This window comes from Megalobrama amblycephala, linkage group LG2 (assembly GCF_018812025.1).
Source record: "Megalobrama amblycephala isolate DHTTF-2021 linkage group LG2, ASM1881202v1, whole genome shotgun sequence".
In the NCBI taxonomy this organism is placed as follows: Eukaryota; Metazoa; Chordata; class Actinopteri; order Cypriniformes; family Xenocyprididae; genus Megalobrama; species Megalobrama amblycephala.
The window spans coordinates 18729874-18747691 of record NC_063045.1 but is presented as its reverse complement, the minus strand read 5'-3'; the positions used below and the strand labels follow the sequence as shown (position 1 = coordinate 18747691).

At 37.4% G+C, this 17818-nt stretch overlaps 1 protein-coding gene across 8 annotated transcripts in view; it reads left to right on the top strand.

Annotated features, from left to right (window-relative positions):
- The window catches only part of patj (PATJ crumbs cell polarity complex component), a 146260-nt gene that overhangs the window by 35638 nt on the left and 92804 nt on the right, over window positions 1-17818 (top strand). For all 8 annotated transcript variants that reach the window (XM_048164691.1, XM_048164647.1, XM_048164674.1 and 5 more), the window contains exons 17-24: window positions 185-361; window positions 486-554; window positions 838-1062; window positions 9664-9870; window positions 10251-10358; window positions 16415-16702; window positions 17122-17194; window positions 17276-17372. In XM_048164691.1, the coding sequence (XP_048020648.1) occupies window positions 185-361; window positions 486-554; window positions 838-1062; window positions 9664-9870; window positions 10251-10358; window positions 16415-16702; window positions 17122-17194; window positions 17276-17372 (1244 nt within the window). The remainder of the gene's footprint in view (window positions 1-184; window positions 362-485; window positions 555-837; window positions 1063-9663; window positions 9871-10250; window positions 10359-16414; window positions 16703-17121; window positions 17195-17275; window positions 17373-17818) is intronic.

The following is a 17818-nucleotide window of genomic DNA, read 5'->3' as shown; positions in this document are numbered from 1 at the left end:
AATAATCACCTCATACAATGTTAATACAATTTTTGTCACACCCTTGTCAAATGAAAAATTACAGTTTATAAATGACCATATTTTTAGTGCCCCTACTGACTGACTGAGAAAACCATGCAGTGTTACATGTTCTTTATGTTTTTAAGTTAAGTTTCTCCCGATAAAATGTGTATTGTATTTGCAGGTGAATGGAGTGCAGTTGTATGGGAAGTCTAGGCGAGAAGCTGTTGCGTTTCTTAGAGAGGTTCCTCCTCCATTTACTTTGGTTTGCTGCAGACGCCTCAATGAAGAGGGCAGCGAATACCACCCTGAATCTGAAGAGTGGCACTCATCCAGCCCCTCAGCCAGCCTACAGGAGCAGGTAACAGAAACATACATGCACAGGGCCCAAAATTAACACTCAACAACCGCCAAATGGAAATTTGGAATGGAATTGGAAAACTGCAAAAGTATATATACTTGCTCATTTTGTGTTAATTTTATAGATTGAGAATAACCTCTCCATGTTGGCCAAAGATACAAGTCTACGTAACAGTATGAGGGAAGAGTTACAGGTTTGTCCATATCCTCTAATAACACATTCCTACTCAATTTTAGCTCAGTGGTTCTCTATTAGTTTTGCTTCAGGATCCACAGGATTTACATTGGACATCACGTGGCACCAAAATTGTTTGTTATAAAAAAATTGATTTTTATTTTTTTTATTTTTTTTAATGTATTTGAGCATTTGATTGATTAATCGACCTCATCAGAACAGATCTGCGACCCATTTTTGGGCCATGACCCACCAATTGAGAACTACTGCTAGCTCACCGTTATTTGTACTTTTCTTTTTAGGACCGTCAGGCATTGGCAATGGAGCAAGAGGTAGACGATGAAGGAGAGCCTTTAGAGTCAAGAAGCACTGAGAGAGAGCAGATGGACGAGGACAAGGATGACGAAGAAGAAAAAGAAGAAGAGGAGGAGGATGAAGGGGAACTGGCTCTATGGTCTCCGAATGTGCAGGTGTTAAAACTAGAGAAAGGAGAGCGAGGTCTTGGCTTCAGCATACTAGACTATCAGGTGGGGAATTACCTCATTTCTTTTTTTTTTTCCCCCTTTTTTTAACCTTTTCCATATATTTATCTTTTTATTTTCTAAGAAAAATCATGAGGAAAAAGCTTTGCCTTTCAAAAAGAACAATTTGCAAAGCAACAAAAAATAGAGTCAAATCTTTGTCTTGTTTTATGTCAACTGCATGTTGGAATCAACAGTTACCGTGCAATGTAATGTTGGCTATAAATGAATAAATATATGCAGTAAAGACAAGACCAATCGCAATTCAGTTTGTAAATAGATATATGAAAGAGGTTCAATCACACTCATTTTACAAATATTATGATAATTATATTAATGTCTTCATGATCCGTTGCATTTTAAATGTTGAGCATATTGATAGAATGTTCAACATTTAAAATGTAATGGATAAAAAAGAAGTAAAACAGAGATTTTTAAACTAACTCTAAACTTTGAAAACAAAACAACAACTAAAAATGGATAACGCATCAAATGCTTAGATCACCCAAAAATGAAAAATCTGTCATTAATTACTCACCCTTGTGTCGTTCTAAACCCGTAAGATTTTCATTCATCTTCGTAACACAAGTGAAGATATTTTTGATGAAATCTGAGAGATGTCTGTCCCTCCATTGACTGCCTTTGCAACTACCACTTTGATGCATCAAAAAGTTCATAAAGAGATCGTAAAACTAATCCATATGAATTGAGTGGTTTAGTCCAAATTTTCTGAATAGACTTGATCGCTTACACTCATATGTACACATTGATCAGCAAACATAAGCAGATGCTGAAACCAAACCTGAATGACGCACAAGAACAAACCTCTTCTGCAAGCTCAAATGTGTTGCGTAACACAGGAGAATGAACCTCATTGGCTATGCAGCAAGTTTGAGTTTCTGGAAGAGTTTTGCGTTTTGTGCGTTTGTGCGTTCGGTTGAGCTTCTGCTTATGTTGGCTGATTAATGTTTACATGTGAGTAAAAGCCTAAATTCAATCTGTTCATCACAAAAAGTGATCAAGTCTCTTCAGAAAATTTGTACTAAACCGCTCGATTCATATGGATTAGTTTTCCAATCTATGTATGAACTTTTTGAAGCATCAAAGTGGTAGTTGCAAAGGCAGTCAAAAGAGGGACAGAAATCTGTCAGATTTCCTTAAAAAAGATCTTCATTTGTGTTACGAAGCTGAACGAAAGTCTTACAGGTTTAGAACGACATGAGGGTGAATAATTAATGACAATTTCCATTTTGGGGTGAACTAACCCTTTAAGGCTGAAAATTCTCCAAAATAACTGAAGATTGCTTGGAAACCTTATGTTAATTAGAATAAATTGATGGCAGAAGTTTTAAATGTCTACGGTTTAGAACACACCCTGACCATAATGTTTAATGAATACTGCTGCCTTGCAAAAAATAAATAGTAATAAATAGACAAAATAACAAGTATCAGACCATAAAAGGTTACATTTTGTTCAAAAACGATACCATTGATCCATGTTTTCTGTAAATTGTGCCATTCATAATTTTCTATCAGCTTTCCTTTTAAGCAGAGGAAAAAGGAGACCAGACTCAATTAATCCCCCTTGACTTTACAGAAGTGTGATCACAGGAAACGTGTGTTGATGTCACAAGTCTTTGGACACTGAACAAAAGAAAGCAGTGAAACCTTTCCGACTATGGCCGCCGCTGTTTATCTGGCCCTGTGCCAACCGTCAAACCCTTTGCTCTGCTCACTTAGTACGAAAAGCTGCTTTCCTCCTTCCTTCATTAGCCCTCTAATCAGGGTTAGTACATAACTGCACGTTGATCCTGAATCAGAAGTGATCATGTAATGAGGCCACTTAGAATGCAGAACCTCTCCCGCAGACCTGCTCTCCACCGCTCCTGTGGGACGCCTCGTGTTTTATATTATCCAGCCGTGGGTTCCAATTGATTTCATGCAGGGAAACGGTATTGGCAGGAGAATGCTCATTCTTTCGCAACTTCATCAAGACTGTAATAAATGGCTGCCGCATCATGGTGAAAGTGGACTGGGATCGTGTTTTAACGGTAAGGTGTGCTTCTTCCTCGTCAGAGGCTGTCTTGAGTGATGGGGACCATGGCGACATGGACAGAATTACATTGCTGCTTAATGGTGGTAACCTGAGCAGTGATCCCTTAAATTCTTCTTTTCTCTTCATCTCTTTGGTAAATGAAGGAATGAAGATGGAGGAGGAATGAGGGAACTAGGGACAGAGTCCATAAGCTGTGAGCTAGAAAAAAAAAAAATGTTTTGCTGACTCAAAGTCCTTTTGTTTTGCTTTTTTATTGCTGTTACGAGATTGTATGAAGCTACGCCAGTTTTTTTTTGTTTGTTTGTTTGTTTGTTTTTGCAGCATGAACAAGTACAAACGAATTGCATCAATACCGCATTGATAGTCTGAATCTGAGATGATCTCATCCCCACCAAAGCGAGAGGAGAAGAAATTCACAGTCCTGCAACTTGGATCATAGATCATTGTCATGAAGAGGCTGAAGTGCTAAAGCTTACTTTGCAGATCTTCTGGAGGAGTTGCTGGTGCACCCTGGGGTTTATTGGAAGCCATATTGACCTGTGCAGCTTCCCCTCGGTCGAACTCACCGTCTTCTTGCTCTGCACCAGCTGAGCCCCCCTCCACCTAGCCCCGTATGTTTGCTTATCTGCACCAAAACGAACGCTTTTCAACCCCAGGGCCTGATGCATGATGGGTGGGAATTGATTCAGAGGAGGAGGGGGTGTAGGCACTTGCAGAGTTGTGAAAGAAGTGTTAAAATGTCCATAAATGTATGAGCTGTAAGGAATTGCCAGAAAGACGAAAGCGGGCAACTCCCACAATGCAGTGATGGGTATGGTCTTCTACGGTCTTCTTGCCAGGGTCTCTCCAGTCTGCAAGGGGGAAATTGATTTTGCTGCTCTCTCCAGTAAGAGGCCTGAGTTGATAAGGCCACGTCGAGACCTGCAGACATGCTTGGAGCCTTCGAGAACTTTCAATCTCCCCCTCTTTCTACCGCCCTTCTTCTCTTCTCATCTCAACCGCTAGTATTACCCCCAACGCAAGGAGACCTTGTAACCGCAGCTAGATTGATGGGAGCCTACGGTCGCACTGACAGCTGGAAACCAGGGAGTTTTTCTTCCCTAAATGACACCCCTGACTGCGTGAGTGACTTGAAGTGGCGACGGCGAAAGCATTTGGAGTCGAGGCTTGGTTTTTTGCTCTGACAAGAAGTAAGAAGCTCTACATGGCAACATGAGAAGCACCCCCTTGGTCCTCCTAGCCATCCTGGTAATGGAGATTAATGAAAGTCATCTTGATCTGAAGAGTCTTGAAGGTCAAATGATCTGAAGAGTCGAGCTGTGACGATTTTGTTTTAAGTGGGATTATACTCATTTAAAAGTCGTTACTACAAGTTCTCACTAACTATTGAATTTTGCGTATGAAGTCATGGTGCTGGACTGAAGTTTGATTGAGCAGCTCTCCTGCAAAGGGTTCAGGGTAGATGTAAGCTGTTCAAAGGGAATGTAGCTTAACATAACCCTCTGTTTGGGTAGGATGTCGGCCCTACACCAGCTTCAAAACAGAAAAATGTCTCCGTTCACAAAAATAATATACTTGTAGTGTGAAATTGTAGCATGAAGAACATGGAGAATTTGAACTGCAGCATGTTCTCAAAAGGTCTACAAATGCCATTTTGCAAGTAGGCTGTAAACTCTCGGTGTGCAAAACAAATTTATTTGTTAGTTGGTTGTGACTGTATGGCTCCAATAATTCTTGCTGTCCAAGGAGAAGAGATCTGAAAGAATGAATTTTTTTGAATCATTTCGATGGTTCAAAGAACCTAACCTGCACTTCAATACAGCATTTAGTCTCATCCAGTGAATGTTTTAAAGGAGAGTCATACATCATCCCGGTTTGTTATTATTTATTTATTGTTTATTTATTCTGTGGCCTGAAGCTGCAGAAACTGACCATGGGCTATTTTATTACCGTCGCAGGAAAATAAGCTACCAAATCGACTGCAGATCTCCATCCTGAATGTTAATACGTTAAAGAAGGATATACATTACACATTTCAGCCATGAACAATTGATTGTAACATGATGTTGTAGTTTCTCAATGCTGTCTTCCGATATTAGGATCCAATTTGTAGCAGATCCAAGGGAGATTTGTTTGGATTTACTGCCATTGTCAATTCTGCACTGTCTATGCCACCTGTTTCTATGTCAAACAGCTGCCCACAGCTGTAAGCTTTAAAATAAACAAAGGATGCTGCATTGTTTCTCCTCCTTGTGCCGAATGTTTCACGTGACTTGCATCAAGGCTTCAATGCACCTCGCAATATTAACGTCATAGTTAGTAGCGAGAAAACGGTAAGTGAATAATTACGTGGGTAACGCTCTGCCATGCGTTTTTTCCTCTGTTATGGTATATTTCGAATAGAAAAAAGTTAAAATTGTCTGAACTTGGAGCCTCAAGTTACAGTGCTTGACCTTTGTGTGATATGCCGCCTGAGGTAACGCTGTAGCTTAACTCTTCGCTTCATAGAAAAAAATGCATTGGAAAATATTGATGCGAGTCATTTAAAATGGCCTCATACCTAACCAAAGTTAGTTTCTAGCTTTCCAAATTCTTTTTGAAGAAAAGCGACATGAAGCGAGGTAAAGAAGACTATTATAGTGGGATAGTTTTGAGAAATTTAATTGTGCAATTTGCTTGTCCATGGAAGTGGCATCCTTTGTTTTCCTCTCAAGGCAACTACGGTCAGAACAACCAAAGAAGGATTAAAAGAGAAAAAGCAAGAGACAGACATCCTGGAGTTCCTGGTATTCTGTTCAGCAAGATTGAAGGTGAGGCAGAGCGCAGGAGCAAAACAGATGACTTGGCCTGCCGTTGATTCCTGCAAAACAGCAGATTTACTGTCCGCCTGACACCGTGCTGAAGAATTTCAACCCGTTTGACAAGCAGGGCCAGCCAAGGGAACGCTTGGAGGAGACAGTAGTGAACCTAAGCCAGCAAGAAATATGGGAGATCCATTCCGGGCGCCGATGCTTATGCCCATCTGTTTGCTCGCGGAGAGTTTCGACCATTATTAAGGTTATGTAGACCGCAGGAAAACATCATGACGGATTTGTTAGCGTTGCCCTAAACTGATTGAATCCAATTTTGACTGGCTATTTTTAGCTGCCAATGGTTGTGTGGAAATTTTGTAATGTGCAACACCAGCCAGGAACTTCTGGGATTGTTGTTTTCTTTGGATCCTGCGATGTTCCTCACACCTGTAACATGGAAGACCGCTACTCTCTCAGTGAGCCATGTACTGTACACCATCTAAATCATGTGGACACTCGGATGGAAACGAACATCCATAACGATCACCGTCTTTATTCCGTAACAGGTGACGTATTGTCGTATTAGGAGCCCCTTGTGCTGGTCCGTTCCCCCTCGTCTTTTTCCCCCCCATATAAAAGCTGCTCTACTGACATCACTGGGCATGTGGGATGAGAGCAGGGCTTGGAAAGCAAAGCATGCTTGGCTGGAACCCGGCAGCCGGACAATGCAGCCTGTGTCCTCCTAAAGCGCCAGCTGGAGTGGAACTTCAAATCCTCTCTCCAACTTTTTCCTGCCTTTCCCCCCCCCCTCATTCTTTCCCTTCTAGCAGGCCTCAGTTCCTCTCACTCTGAAATTGCTTTTCTTTTCTCATCTGCTTACCGTGCAGCAGTGGCTCACTGGGTAATCAGGGGGCAGTAATTGCTGGGCTTGCTGACCAACTTTTTATGGTTGGGCTTGGTGAAGTTTCCTGGTCCGCTGTCCACAGTTTCACTCAGGGCCTCCACTCAAGTTCATTGTTAAAAATCCATGTCAAAAAAGTGTTATCTCCTTGTTCTGGTCTTTGTGATCTGAACCTGTCTTTTGTGGCCCTGTCCAAAGATACAGATGTCAACTACAGAAGAGATTCATGTTAGAAATCTGCAAGGACTTTGTATTCGGCTGGTCTTTTGACATGGTCGGTCGTAAATGTTCATGGGCAGATAGATGAGATTACTAATGACTCTGCTCCCGCTTCAGTTTTTACTCTCAAATAACTACTTGTTAATCACTTTTATATTGTCATACGCCACATAAAAGCCACCCATATGGGTCATGAAATATATTGTTGGAGACATCAAATCGGTTGAATTGCAGTTTTATGGTAGAGCTCCCCAGAGATGTGATTGATACTGTGGCGCTTGGGTTGTTGGAGTGGGAAGTTGGCCTCATTTGGCCTTTCAGTAAGTTCGTCACGCTCTTTTGGAAGTAGGTTTTAATGCGTGGGTCGCCGAGTCATTTCTGTTATGAAGTAGGTTTTCATGTCACTATATATACAGTACAGTCCAAAAGTTTGGAACCACTAAGATTTTTAATGTTTTTAAAAGAAGTTTCGTCTGCTCACCAAGGCTACATTTATTTAATTAAAAATACAGTAAAAAACAGTAATATTGTGAAATATTATTACAATTTAAAATAACTGTTTTCTATTTGAATATATTTCACAAAGTAATTTATTCCTGTGATGCAAAGCTGAATTTTCAGCATCATTACTCCAGTCTTCAGTGTCACATGATCCTTCAGAAATCATTCTAATATGATGATCTGCTGCTCAAGAAACATTTAATGTGTACAATTGTACAAAATATTTGTGTACAATATTTTTTTTCAGGATTATTTGATGAATAGAAAGTTCAAAAGAACAGTGTTTATCTGAAATCTAATCTTTTGTAACATTATAAATGTCTTTACTGCCACTTTTGATTGATTTAATGCATCCTTGCTGAATAAAAGTATTCATTTCTTTAATTTCTTTTCAAAAAAATAAAAATTCTTACTGACCCCAAACTTTTGAACGGTAGTGTATAACGCTACAGAAGCTTTGTATTTCAGATAAATGCTGTTCTTTTGAACTTTCTATTCATCAAGGAATCCTGAAAAAAAAAAAAAAAAACTGTTTTCAACATTGAAAATAATCATAAATGTTTATTGAGCAGCAAATCAGCATATTAGAATGATTTCTGAAGGATCATGTGACACTGAAGACTGGAGTAACGATGCTGAAAATTCAGCTTTGCATCACAGGAATAAATTACTTTGTCAAATATATTTAAATAGTACACAGTTATTTTAAATTGTAATAATATTTCACAATATTACTGTTTTTTACTGTATTTTTAATTAAATAAATGTAGCCTTGCTGAGCAGACGAAACTTCTTTTAAAAACATTAAAAATCTTAGTGGTTCCAAACTTTTGGAATGTGTGTATGTATATGTGTGTGTATATATATATATATATATATATATATATATATATATATATATATATATATATATATATATATATATATATATATATATATATATATATATATATATATATATATATATATATATATATATATATATATATATATATATATATATATATATATATATATATATATATATATATATATATATATATATATATATATATATATATATATATATATATATATATATATATATATATATATATATATATATTGTGTGTGTGTGTGTGTGTGTGTGTATACAGTGCTAAACAAATTTATTAGACCACCACCCAATGTAAGGTTTGTGTCACAGCTGCCCTAAACTAACAGTATTGGTGATTACCAAAATAATTTTTTTTATGTTTCTGTAATGGTTAATCCACACCAGTATGTGTAATCTCTTTAGACACAATTGTGTTTCTAATGCTAAAATAGAATTATTGTTGTGATTTAATGAATTCAAAATAGATCGCACAAAAGTTTAATCAAAAGCAAGTCTTTGGGAACAACTAGAAACTATTTGGAAGTCATTAACGGCAAAGACTGTGGAAAAGTACTTAAAATGTACAATGCCAGCAAGAATGCAAGCTGTTATCAAGGCCAAAGGAGGCCATACAAAATTATAATGAAATATATAATTTTTTTGGTTATGTGTGAATAAAGACTATTTAGTTGTTTGAGTTTGTTATTTGCCTTAATAAATGACTGTGAAGAGACTGTGGAAAAGTACATAAAAACAATGCCAGCAAAAATGCAAGCTGTTATCAAGGCCAAAAGAGGCCATACAAAATAAAAATAAAATATATTACTTTTTTTTTTTTTTTTTTTTTTTTGCTATTATGTGTGAATAAACACTATTTAGTTGTTTCAGCTTATTTGCCTAATAAATGACAATAACATTTTTAGTTTTAAACAAGTTTTTGACAGATTCCTAAAATATTTGTTTTCCTTTTATTATGAGAGGTGGTCTAATAAATAAATAAATATATTTCAAATTAGGTACTGCATAACAGGAATGACCACAGAAATGAAAGCTGCTTGTTTGCAATTTTCCATTCTCTGCTTACATCGGTTCAGTTTTAATTAAATGTTTGTGTTAAGATTTAAACAAATAAACTTCAAAAGGCAGTCGTCATAATGTGCTTTTTGACATGACTGCGACTTATAGGTTAAATCACGGTCACCATTTTTCCACTCTGCTCATGTTTTTTCCCCCTGTGTTTTTCTGTTTGTGTGTTTGCTATGGTCTGCATTGCCCTCTGCAGGACCCTCTGGATGTTGCACGCTCTGTGATCGTCATCCGTTCTGTGGTGCCTGGAGGGGTAGCGGACACTCACGGTGGGCTCCTTCCGGGTGACCAGCTGGTTTTCGTCAATGACACCCATCTAGACACATGCTCTCTGGCCCAGGCCGTAGAGGTTCTCAAATCTGCTCCACCAGGGATAGTCTACCTTGGAATTAGGAAACCGCTGGTATGTAATTATGGCCCCATACTATTAGCAATCAGTGTTTATTTGGTTAAATATTTAAGATTGGTGGATATTTTAAGTTTTTTTTTTACTTGAGGATCATTACAATGTCTGTTTCCACCACAATATGATTTTATTTCTTAATTTAAACTTTATCTCACAATTATCCTCTTAATTTTTTTTTCCTGATGCAGCCTGCCATGTAAATCAGATGAATGTGAATTGGATTACATTAACATAAGCATAATAAATGCTTGTTTGGCTTGTAGTTAAATAGTTAGCTCCTACTATTTACAAAAGACTACATATGATATGTCCGTTTAGTCACTAAGTTTATTTTGTATTGATATTTTGTATTTTTTTTGTTTCTATGAACTATACAGACAGAGGACAGAAGTAGTGGGCAGCAGTCCTCTTGGTCTGTAGAGGGCGCCGACGAGCAACCAGTGGCAAAGCAGGCCTTCAGCCACGCTCTCCCATCTATGCCAGAGGTATTCAGAATATGCCTTAACTTCACTTATTTTGCAGGCTGTTAATAATTTTATTCAGCAAGGATTCATTAAATTGATCGAAAATATCAATGAAGACATTAATAATGTTACTAAAGATTTCAAATAAATGCTGTTCTTTTGAACTTTCTAATCAGTAATACGTCAAATCATCAAAAACTGTCAGGCGACTTTGAACTGAGTATAGTAAAACTGTATAATAAATGTTCTGACCACAGATTACATTTTTTAATGCCATAGATATAAATATGATTATTTTAGCTTGATGAGTTGGTCACCAGAAGGTTGTAGGATCAAATCCTACAAAAAATGGGGTTAAAAGGATAGTTCACCCAAAAATGTTATGATTGAGTTTCTTCTGTGGAACACAAAAGTAGATGTTTAGCAGAATGTTCATGCTCAAATATATATTGATCTGAACCATGTTTTTGTAATAAAAGTATTTTAAACATAAATGCAAGTCATTTTAGTTAAGGTAATAAGCTAAAGTTAGGCTGTTGGTCCTTGGCATGAAAAAAGTTTAAGACCCTGCATTAAACATCTGTGAACAGACTTACGTCCATCAATATGTAGGAAGGAAACCCAAGTACAGTTGTGATTAACAGAGTATGAACTGAAGCGAGAAGGAAAAAGAGTGCGAGGAAAAAGGAACAAATGAGCGAGTCTCCTGAGAGGGATCTTTTTAGAGGTGATGCATGACCCCTTCTATGGGCCTTTGAAATGTACCGTATTATCCTTGAATTTTAGCAAAGATGTAATTGAGGCGGCCGAGTCAAGTGCTGTCGTAAATCTACTCAAAACGAGACTAATTGCACCATTAAGATTTTAGACTCTGCACATTTTTCATGGCAAATTGGTTCTGCTCTCTGCAAGAGTTGGCGGGGGGTGGGGGACGAGCGAGAAAGGCGCTGAGTCGGCTTGTTGGAGCGACGCGGGGGAAAAGTGCGCTTTCAGCTCTTATGATCCGTAAGTGTGTGGAAGAGGGAGAGGAGGACAAGCTCCGGCACCCTGTTGCAGGGATAGAAAGAGCTGCTTTGTATGCAGCAGACAGACAGGAGGTGAGATGTCTCTACCTTACACGCCCCCTCCAACAGCAGACGTTTCTGTTAGCGGATGATTTAGGGGGAGGAATGTTAAAAGGGGTATAAAGTAGCATAGGTTTTCGCTATCAAGAGTTTCGGTATGGGGGGAATCGACTCAGAAACTGAAACAAAGTCGGACAGGTTTGGACTGAGTTTTCGGCCTTGTTTTGACTAAAGATGACGTTTTTAAGAAATGTAGATATAAATATGAACTTTTTTGCTTGTTGGTATGGCCTTGTGGTTCAAGATTTTGGTTGGTCGCCAGAAGGTTGTAAGCTCAAATCCCACAAAAATCGGTTTATAAACTATTATCAGTGTGCCATTAAAGGGATTTTTTTTTTTTCCCCAAAAAATTACCCTCTCAGAAAGCGTTACAAAGTCGGGCTATTTTAGACTGAGTATAGTAAAATTGTTTAATAAATGATTTGACTAAAGATTACATGTTTTTTAGCAACATTGATTTAAATATGAACAATTTACCTTGATGAGTTGGTCACCAGAAGGTTCAAATCCCTCACAAATTGGGGGTTAACCCTCTGGTCGTCTTCGGTCAAAAAAATGACAGAGAATTTTTACGTTTAGAATTTTTTTTTTGCTTCATCAGAATGGGATGACACTTGGTGACTTTTGTCGCATTAGCTATCATGGACATGATTCGGATATGTTAAAAGGGTCGAAAAAATAGTTCCTTCACGTTCAGAAATGACCGACATAGGAATTGAATGGGAAATACGAAAAAATACGAGAATCTTTTGGTGGTACAAACCGTTCAGCCACTGTTCAGAAAAAAGTGCAAGCAATGAAGGGGTGACACTCTAAAATGTCAAGAGTGCAAAATAGACACATAACCCCCCAAATGAAATGTGAAATAAAATCAATAATTCAGCCACTAGGTGGTTAAAAAAAATTAACTACAAGGAAAAGGTTACACAAGAGTACAAAACAGACACACCCACTCAAAGACACAATCACTTACACACATGCAGAGACACACACACAACACACTATTATACACACAAATGAACTGGTGTGGCTGTAACAATATGGTAAAATAAGAGACTCAAATAAGAGTTTGAAATCAGATCAGACCCAGAATAAAAATAAAAACTGATGTCTAAAAACCACTAGAGAATTTATAAGCCACTTTATATAGAACTATATAGGAATATAGTGTTTACACGATGGCATTACATAAGTTTTTCTTTTTTTTTAGTCCCACCAGATGGCACTTATCTACCTTCAAAAAATTGGATTTTAAATGCCTTGTCTCTATTTTAACATGGAATACTGCTTATAAATATATATACAGGGAGTGCAGAATTATTAGGCAAGTTGATTTTCTGATCATATTTTTTTCCCAAGCACATTTTACCCATTCCAATCCACATCAATCTTAATAACTACTATTAATATTGTTTTTAATCATTTATAAGTGATATATAATTGTTCATGAAGGCTGGAAATGAAAAATGCCTTATATTCAGGTGTGCAGAATTATTAGGCAAGTTTTCTTTTACAGGCAAAATGAGCCAAAAAAGAGATTTAACTCAGACTGAAAAGTCAAAAATTATTAAATACTCATGAGAAGGATGCAATACTAATGCAATACTAGAAATTGCAAAGTTAAAGCATGACCAAGGGACAGCAAAATGCTCATTGGGTCAGCGGGGTCAGACAAAAACAGGTGGAAAAGAAAAGACACATGTTAACTGCAAAATAATTAAGAATTAAGGTGAAGAATTAAGTGTGAAACCATCAGGAACCCTTTAGTCTCCAGCGCCACCATTTTCCAGAGCTGCAACCTACCTGGAGTCTCCAGAAGTGCAAGGTGTTAGGATCTCAGAGACTTAGGTTAGCTAAAGAATCCTAAAAAATGACCTGCACTTAATAAGAATCACAAGCTGAAGTGTTATAAAATACATGAAGACTGGGTTTTAATAGGGCTTATAGACAGACAGCTTGAGAATGACTCCTGATGGACCAGCACCACATCCTCTTGTACCACTGTTTGAAGAATTTATCCAGAATCTGGCAGTAAGGTGTTTGAGTTCACTTTTAGTCCATCTCTTATCCTGAAATGTCTGTCTTGCAGAGATGGACTAAAAATGATCTTCCAAAACTTACTGCCAGATTCTGGAAGATAAATTCTTCAAACAGTGGTACAAGAGGATGTGGTGCTGGTCCTTCAGGAGTCACTCTCAAGCTGTCGGTTTATAAGGCCTATAAAAACCCAGTCTTCATGTATTTTATAACACTTCAGCTTGTGATTCTTATCAAGTGCGGGTCATTTTTTAGGATTCTTTAGCTAACCTAAGTCTCTGAGATCCTAACACCTTGCACTTCTGGAGACTCCAGGTAGGTTGCAGTTCTGGAAAATGGTGGCGCTGGAGACTAAAGGGTTCCTGATGGTTTCACACATAATTCTTAATTATTTTGCAGTTAACGTGTCTTTTCTTTTCCACCTGTTTTTGTCTGACCCCGCTGACCCAATGAGCATTTTGCTGTCCCTTAGTCATGCTTTAACTTTGCAATTTCTAGTATTGCATTAGTATTGCGTCCTTCTCATGAGTATTTAATAATTTTTGACTTTTCAGTCTGAGTTAAATCTCTTTTTTGGCTCATTTTGCCTGTAAAAGAAAACTTGCCTAATAATTCTGCACACCTGAATATAAGGCATTTTTCATTTCCAGCCTTCATGAACAATTATATATCACTTATAAATGATTAAAAACAATATTAATAGTAGTTATTAAGATTGATGTGGATTGGAATTGGTAAAATGTGCTTGGGAAAAAAATATGATCAGAAAATCAACTTGCCTAATAATTCTGCACTCCCTGTATAAATGTATAAAAATATATTAGAAAAAAAATGTGTACTATTTTCAATGGGGAAAAATAGCTAATAAAAATTGTATAAATATTGCATAATATCATAAAATGCCCTCAAAATTTGAAATAATAATCAAAAAATATTATTGAACAAAAAAATACAGTGCTCAGTGTAAATGAGTACACCCCCTTTGAAAAGTAACATTTTAAACAATTTCTCAATGAACAAAAAACAATTTCCAAAATGTTGACAAGACTAAGTTTTATATAATATCTGTATAACTTATAACATGAAAATAAGGTTAATAATATAACTTAGAGAACAACATTTTCATTTTTACTCAAATTAGGGTGATGCAAAAATGAGTACACCCCACTGAAAGTCTTAGACTACAAATGTCTAATTTAACAAGAATTCAACCACAGGTGAGTCTATTTATTCATTACACAGGAGTCCAGCAGACAGTTGACTATAAAAGGGTGTTAAAACCCCTTCCCATTTCATGCTGTCAGCAATGGCACCACATGGAAGAGAAATGTCACAATACCTGAGAAAGAAAATAATTTCTTTACACCAGAAAGGTGAAGGCTACAAGAAGATAAGCAAAGCTTCAGTCAGAATACTGTAGCAAAAGTGGTACAAAAATTTTAAAAAGATGGGACTGCAACCATCTCACAGAGACGTCCAGGTCGTCCACGGAAATTAACACGGAAGCGTCTTCTGATGTGAAGGATTGAAGAAAATCGGCATGCAAGTTCAATGCAGTTATCTAAAGAAGTAGAAAGCCAAACTGGGGTGACTATTTCCCGTGACACAATGCGGCATGCATTGCAGAGGAATGGCATGCATGGGTGCCGTCCACAAAAGAAGCCTCTCCTAAAGCCCAGGCACAAAAAAGCCCAACTAGATTTTGCCAGGGCCCATGCTAACCAAGATGAAGACTATTGGGACTTTATACTCTGGAGTGATGAGACCAAGATAAATGTTTTTTGAACTGATTGCTTCAAAACTGTATGGCGTTGCAAAGGTGAGGAATACAAAGAAAAATGCATGGTGCCTACAGTGAAACATGGTTGTGTCAGTGTCCTTATGTGGGGCTGCACGAGTGCTGCTGGTGTCTGGAGCTGCATTTCATTGATGGCATCGTGAATTCACCGATGTACTGCTCTATACTGAAAGAGAAGATGCTACCATCACTCTGTGCCCTTGGTCGTCATGCACTTTTCCAACATGACAATGATCCTAAACACACATCTAAGGCCACTGTTGGATTTCTGAAGAAGAACAGGGTGAAAGTGATTCAGTGTCTCCTGATCTGAACCCAGTCAAACACCTTTGGGGAATTCTGAAGAGACAAGTTGAGCATCACTCTCCATCCAGCATCCAGTCTCTAAAAGAGGTCATTCTTGAAGAATGGAAAAAGATAGATGTTGCAAAATGTCGCCAACTTGTTCATTCCATGCCTAGAAGACTTGGTGCTGTCATTAAAAATCATGGATGCCATACAAACTACTAGATGTAGTAGTTTTTATTGTGGGGCGTACTCGTTTTTGCATCACCCTAATTTGAGTAAAACTGAAAAATGTGTAATCTAAGTTATATTATTAACCTTACTTTCATGTTAAACAGATGTTATATTAAAAATAGTCTTGTCAACATTTTGGAAATTGTTTTTGTGTTCATTGAGATATTGTTTAAAATGTTACTTTTCAAAGGGGGTGTACTCATTTACACTGAGCACTGTATTACATCGGTTTTCCTGAAAAAAAGAAAAAAAAGTTACATTTCAAAGCTTCGGTCACTTTTGACCACGAAGGAGCCAAGTGTGACCCCTAAACGAACCAGAGGTTAAAGCGATAGTTCACCCAAAAAGGCAAATTCGGTCATCATTCACACCCTCATGTTGTCTCAAAACTTTAACTTTCTTTCTTCTACGAAATACAAAAGTATATGTTTAGCAGAATGTTCACGCTGTTCTTTTCTATCTAATAATGGTGGATTTATACAACCAAGCTCAAAAGATGCACCATAAAAGTGGTTCATATGACTCTCCCTACGTTTTTTTAGCTTTGTGTGAAAAACAGATGGAAATTTAAGTTGAAAAGTCATGTTCTCTGTGGGTAGGACTTTGGAAATGTCTTGTCTGATGACCTGGACGAGGAGCCAGAGCTGATCCTTGACGCTGAGCCCCGCTATGCCTCTCCCCTCACCACTGTTGATCTCCTGCCCGGCCTGGAGCGAGAGATGGCTGTGGATGAAGATGATGAAGAGCAGGAGATGGACACTATGAAGGATCAAGGGAGCTCCAAGGTCAAGGACGCTTCATACCTCAGCGAGGAGACCCGTTCCTGGGAAAAACCAATGACATCCAGCCTCTACCAGTTCAACACTCAAGCTGATTCGCAAGAACAGGTGATTCATAATGAAACGCGATGCCAAAGATGCTTTTATAGGCTTAAAAATCATTTTTTTTAAAAATACTTTTTTTTTTTTTTTTTTTTTTTTAATTTTTGTTTTCATAACTGTAACACTGTAAATTTATATATAAAATAATAAAAATAATCATCTTTTTAGCGTTAAATCAATTAGTTTACAATCATTAAAGTGCAGCAAATAAAAATACACAGAATTTTTTAATGCAAATTATAGTTTTTTTTCTTTCTTTTTCTTTTTTTAAATGACCTGGACTAGTTCTAGACTTTCATTAGATTCATCCATAGCTGTCATCAAGTTCACAGCATTAGATTTTTTTTAATTTTTATATAAGATCTGACACCTTTCTAAAATAAACTGTATACGTTATTGAAATTATTGTGTTGTTGTTGCCACAGTTTGCTGAGGTGAACAATGATCTTTGCACAAGCTTTGAGAAGATTCAGCTGCAGTTCTCACAAATTCCCCTCAGTGAGTGTTTGTCTTTAAAACAAGGTTTAATTCAAATAAGTGCAGTTCAGTACAGTTTGATATTTATACGTCTGTTCTCAGGTCAGTCTGCCTCATGGGTGGAGGCAGCAGACAGCGGGGCAGACTCTGACTCCAGAAACGAAGGCTCAGAACTTACCTTGACCGACACTGACACTGAGTGAGTCTCCGTGTGTAATAACACACATACCCCACTCTATACGTCACTCAACTAACTTCTGTTCACTCACAAAATTACCATATTGCCATTGGTTTATTTTTGAGAGTACAGATACAGATAGCAGGTAATATCATGTCAATGTCATTTATGAGTTCTTAAATAATTTTTTATAGTGCCTGTGTTCATTAAGATTGATGTATTGTGAGGAATTTTAATTACCATGTTTTCTAATAGATCCATAATGCCACCTGCTGGAGAAATGTGGTGCTTAAATTAATTGGACAGTTATAAAACTCGATTTTTTGAAGATGTAAAAATAAGATACTCAAATTAAACAGTTTGTGGTGTTAATCAGAAGTTTGAGTTTTATGCTTTTTGATATGATACAAGTATTAGAAAATGATCATGCTTATCTTAATTATGAAAATGAGCTTCCACTGCGCTAT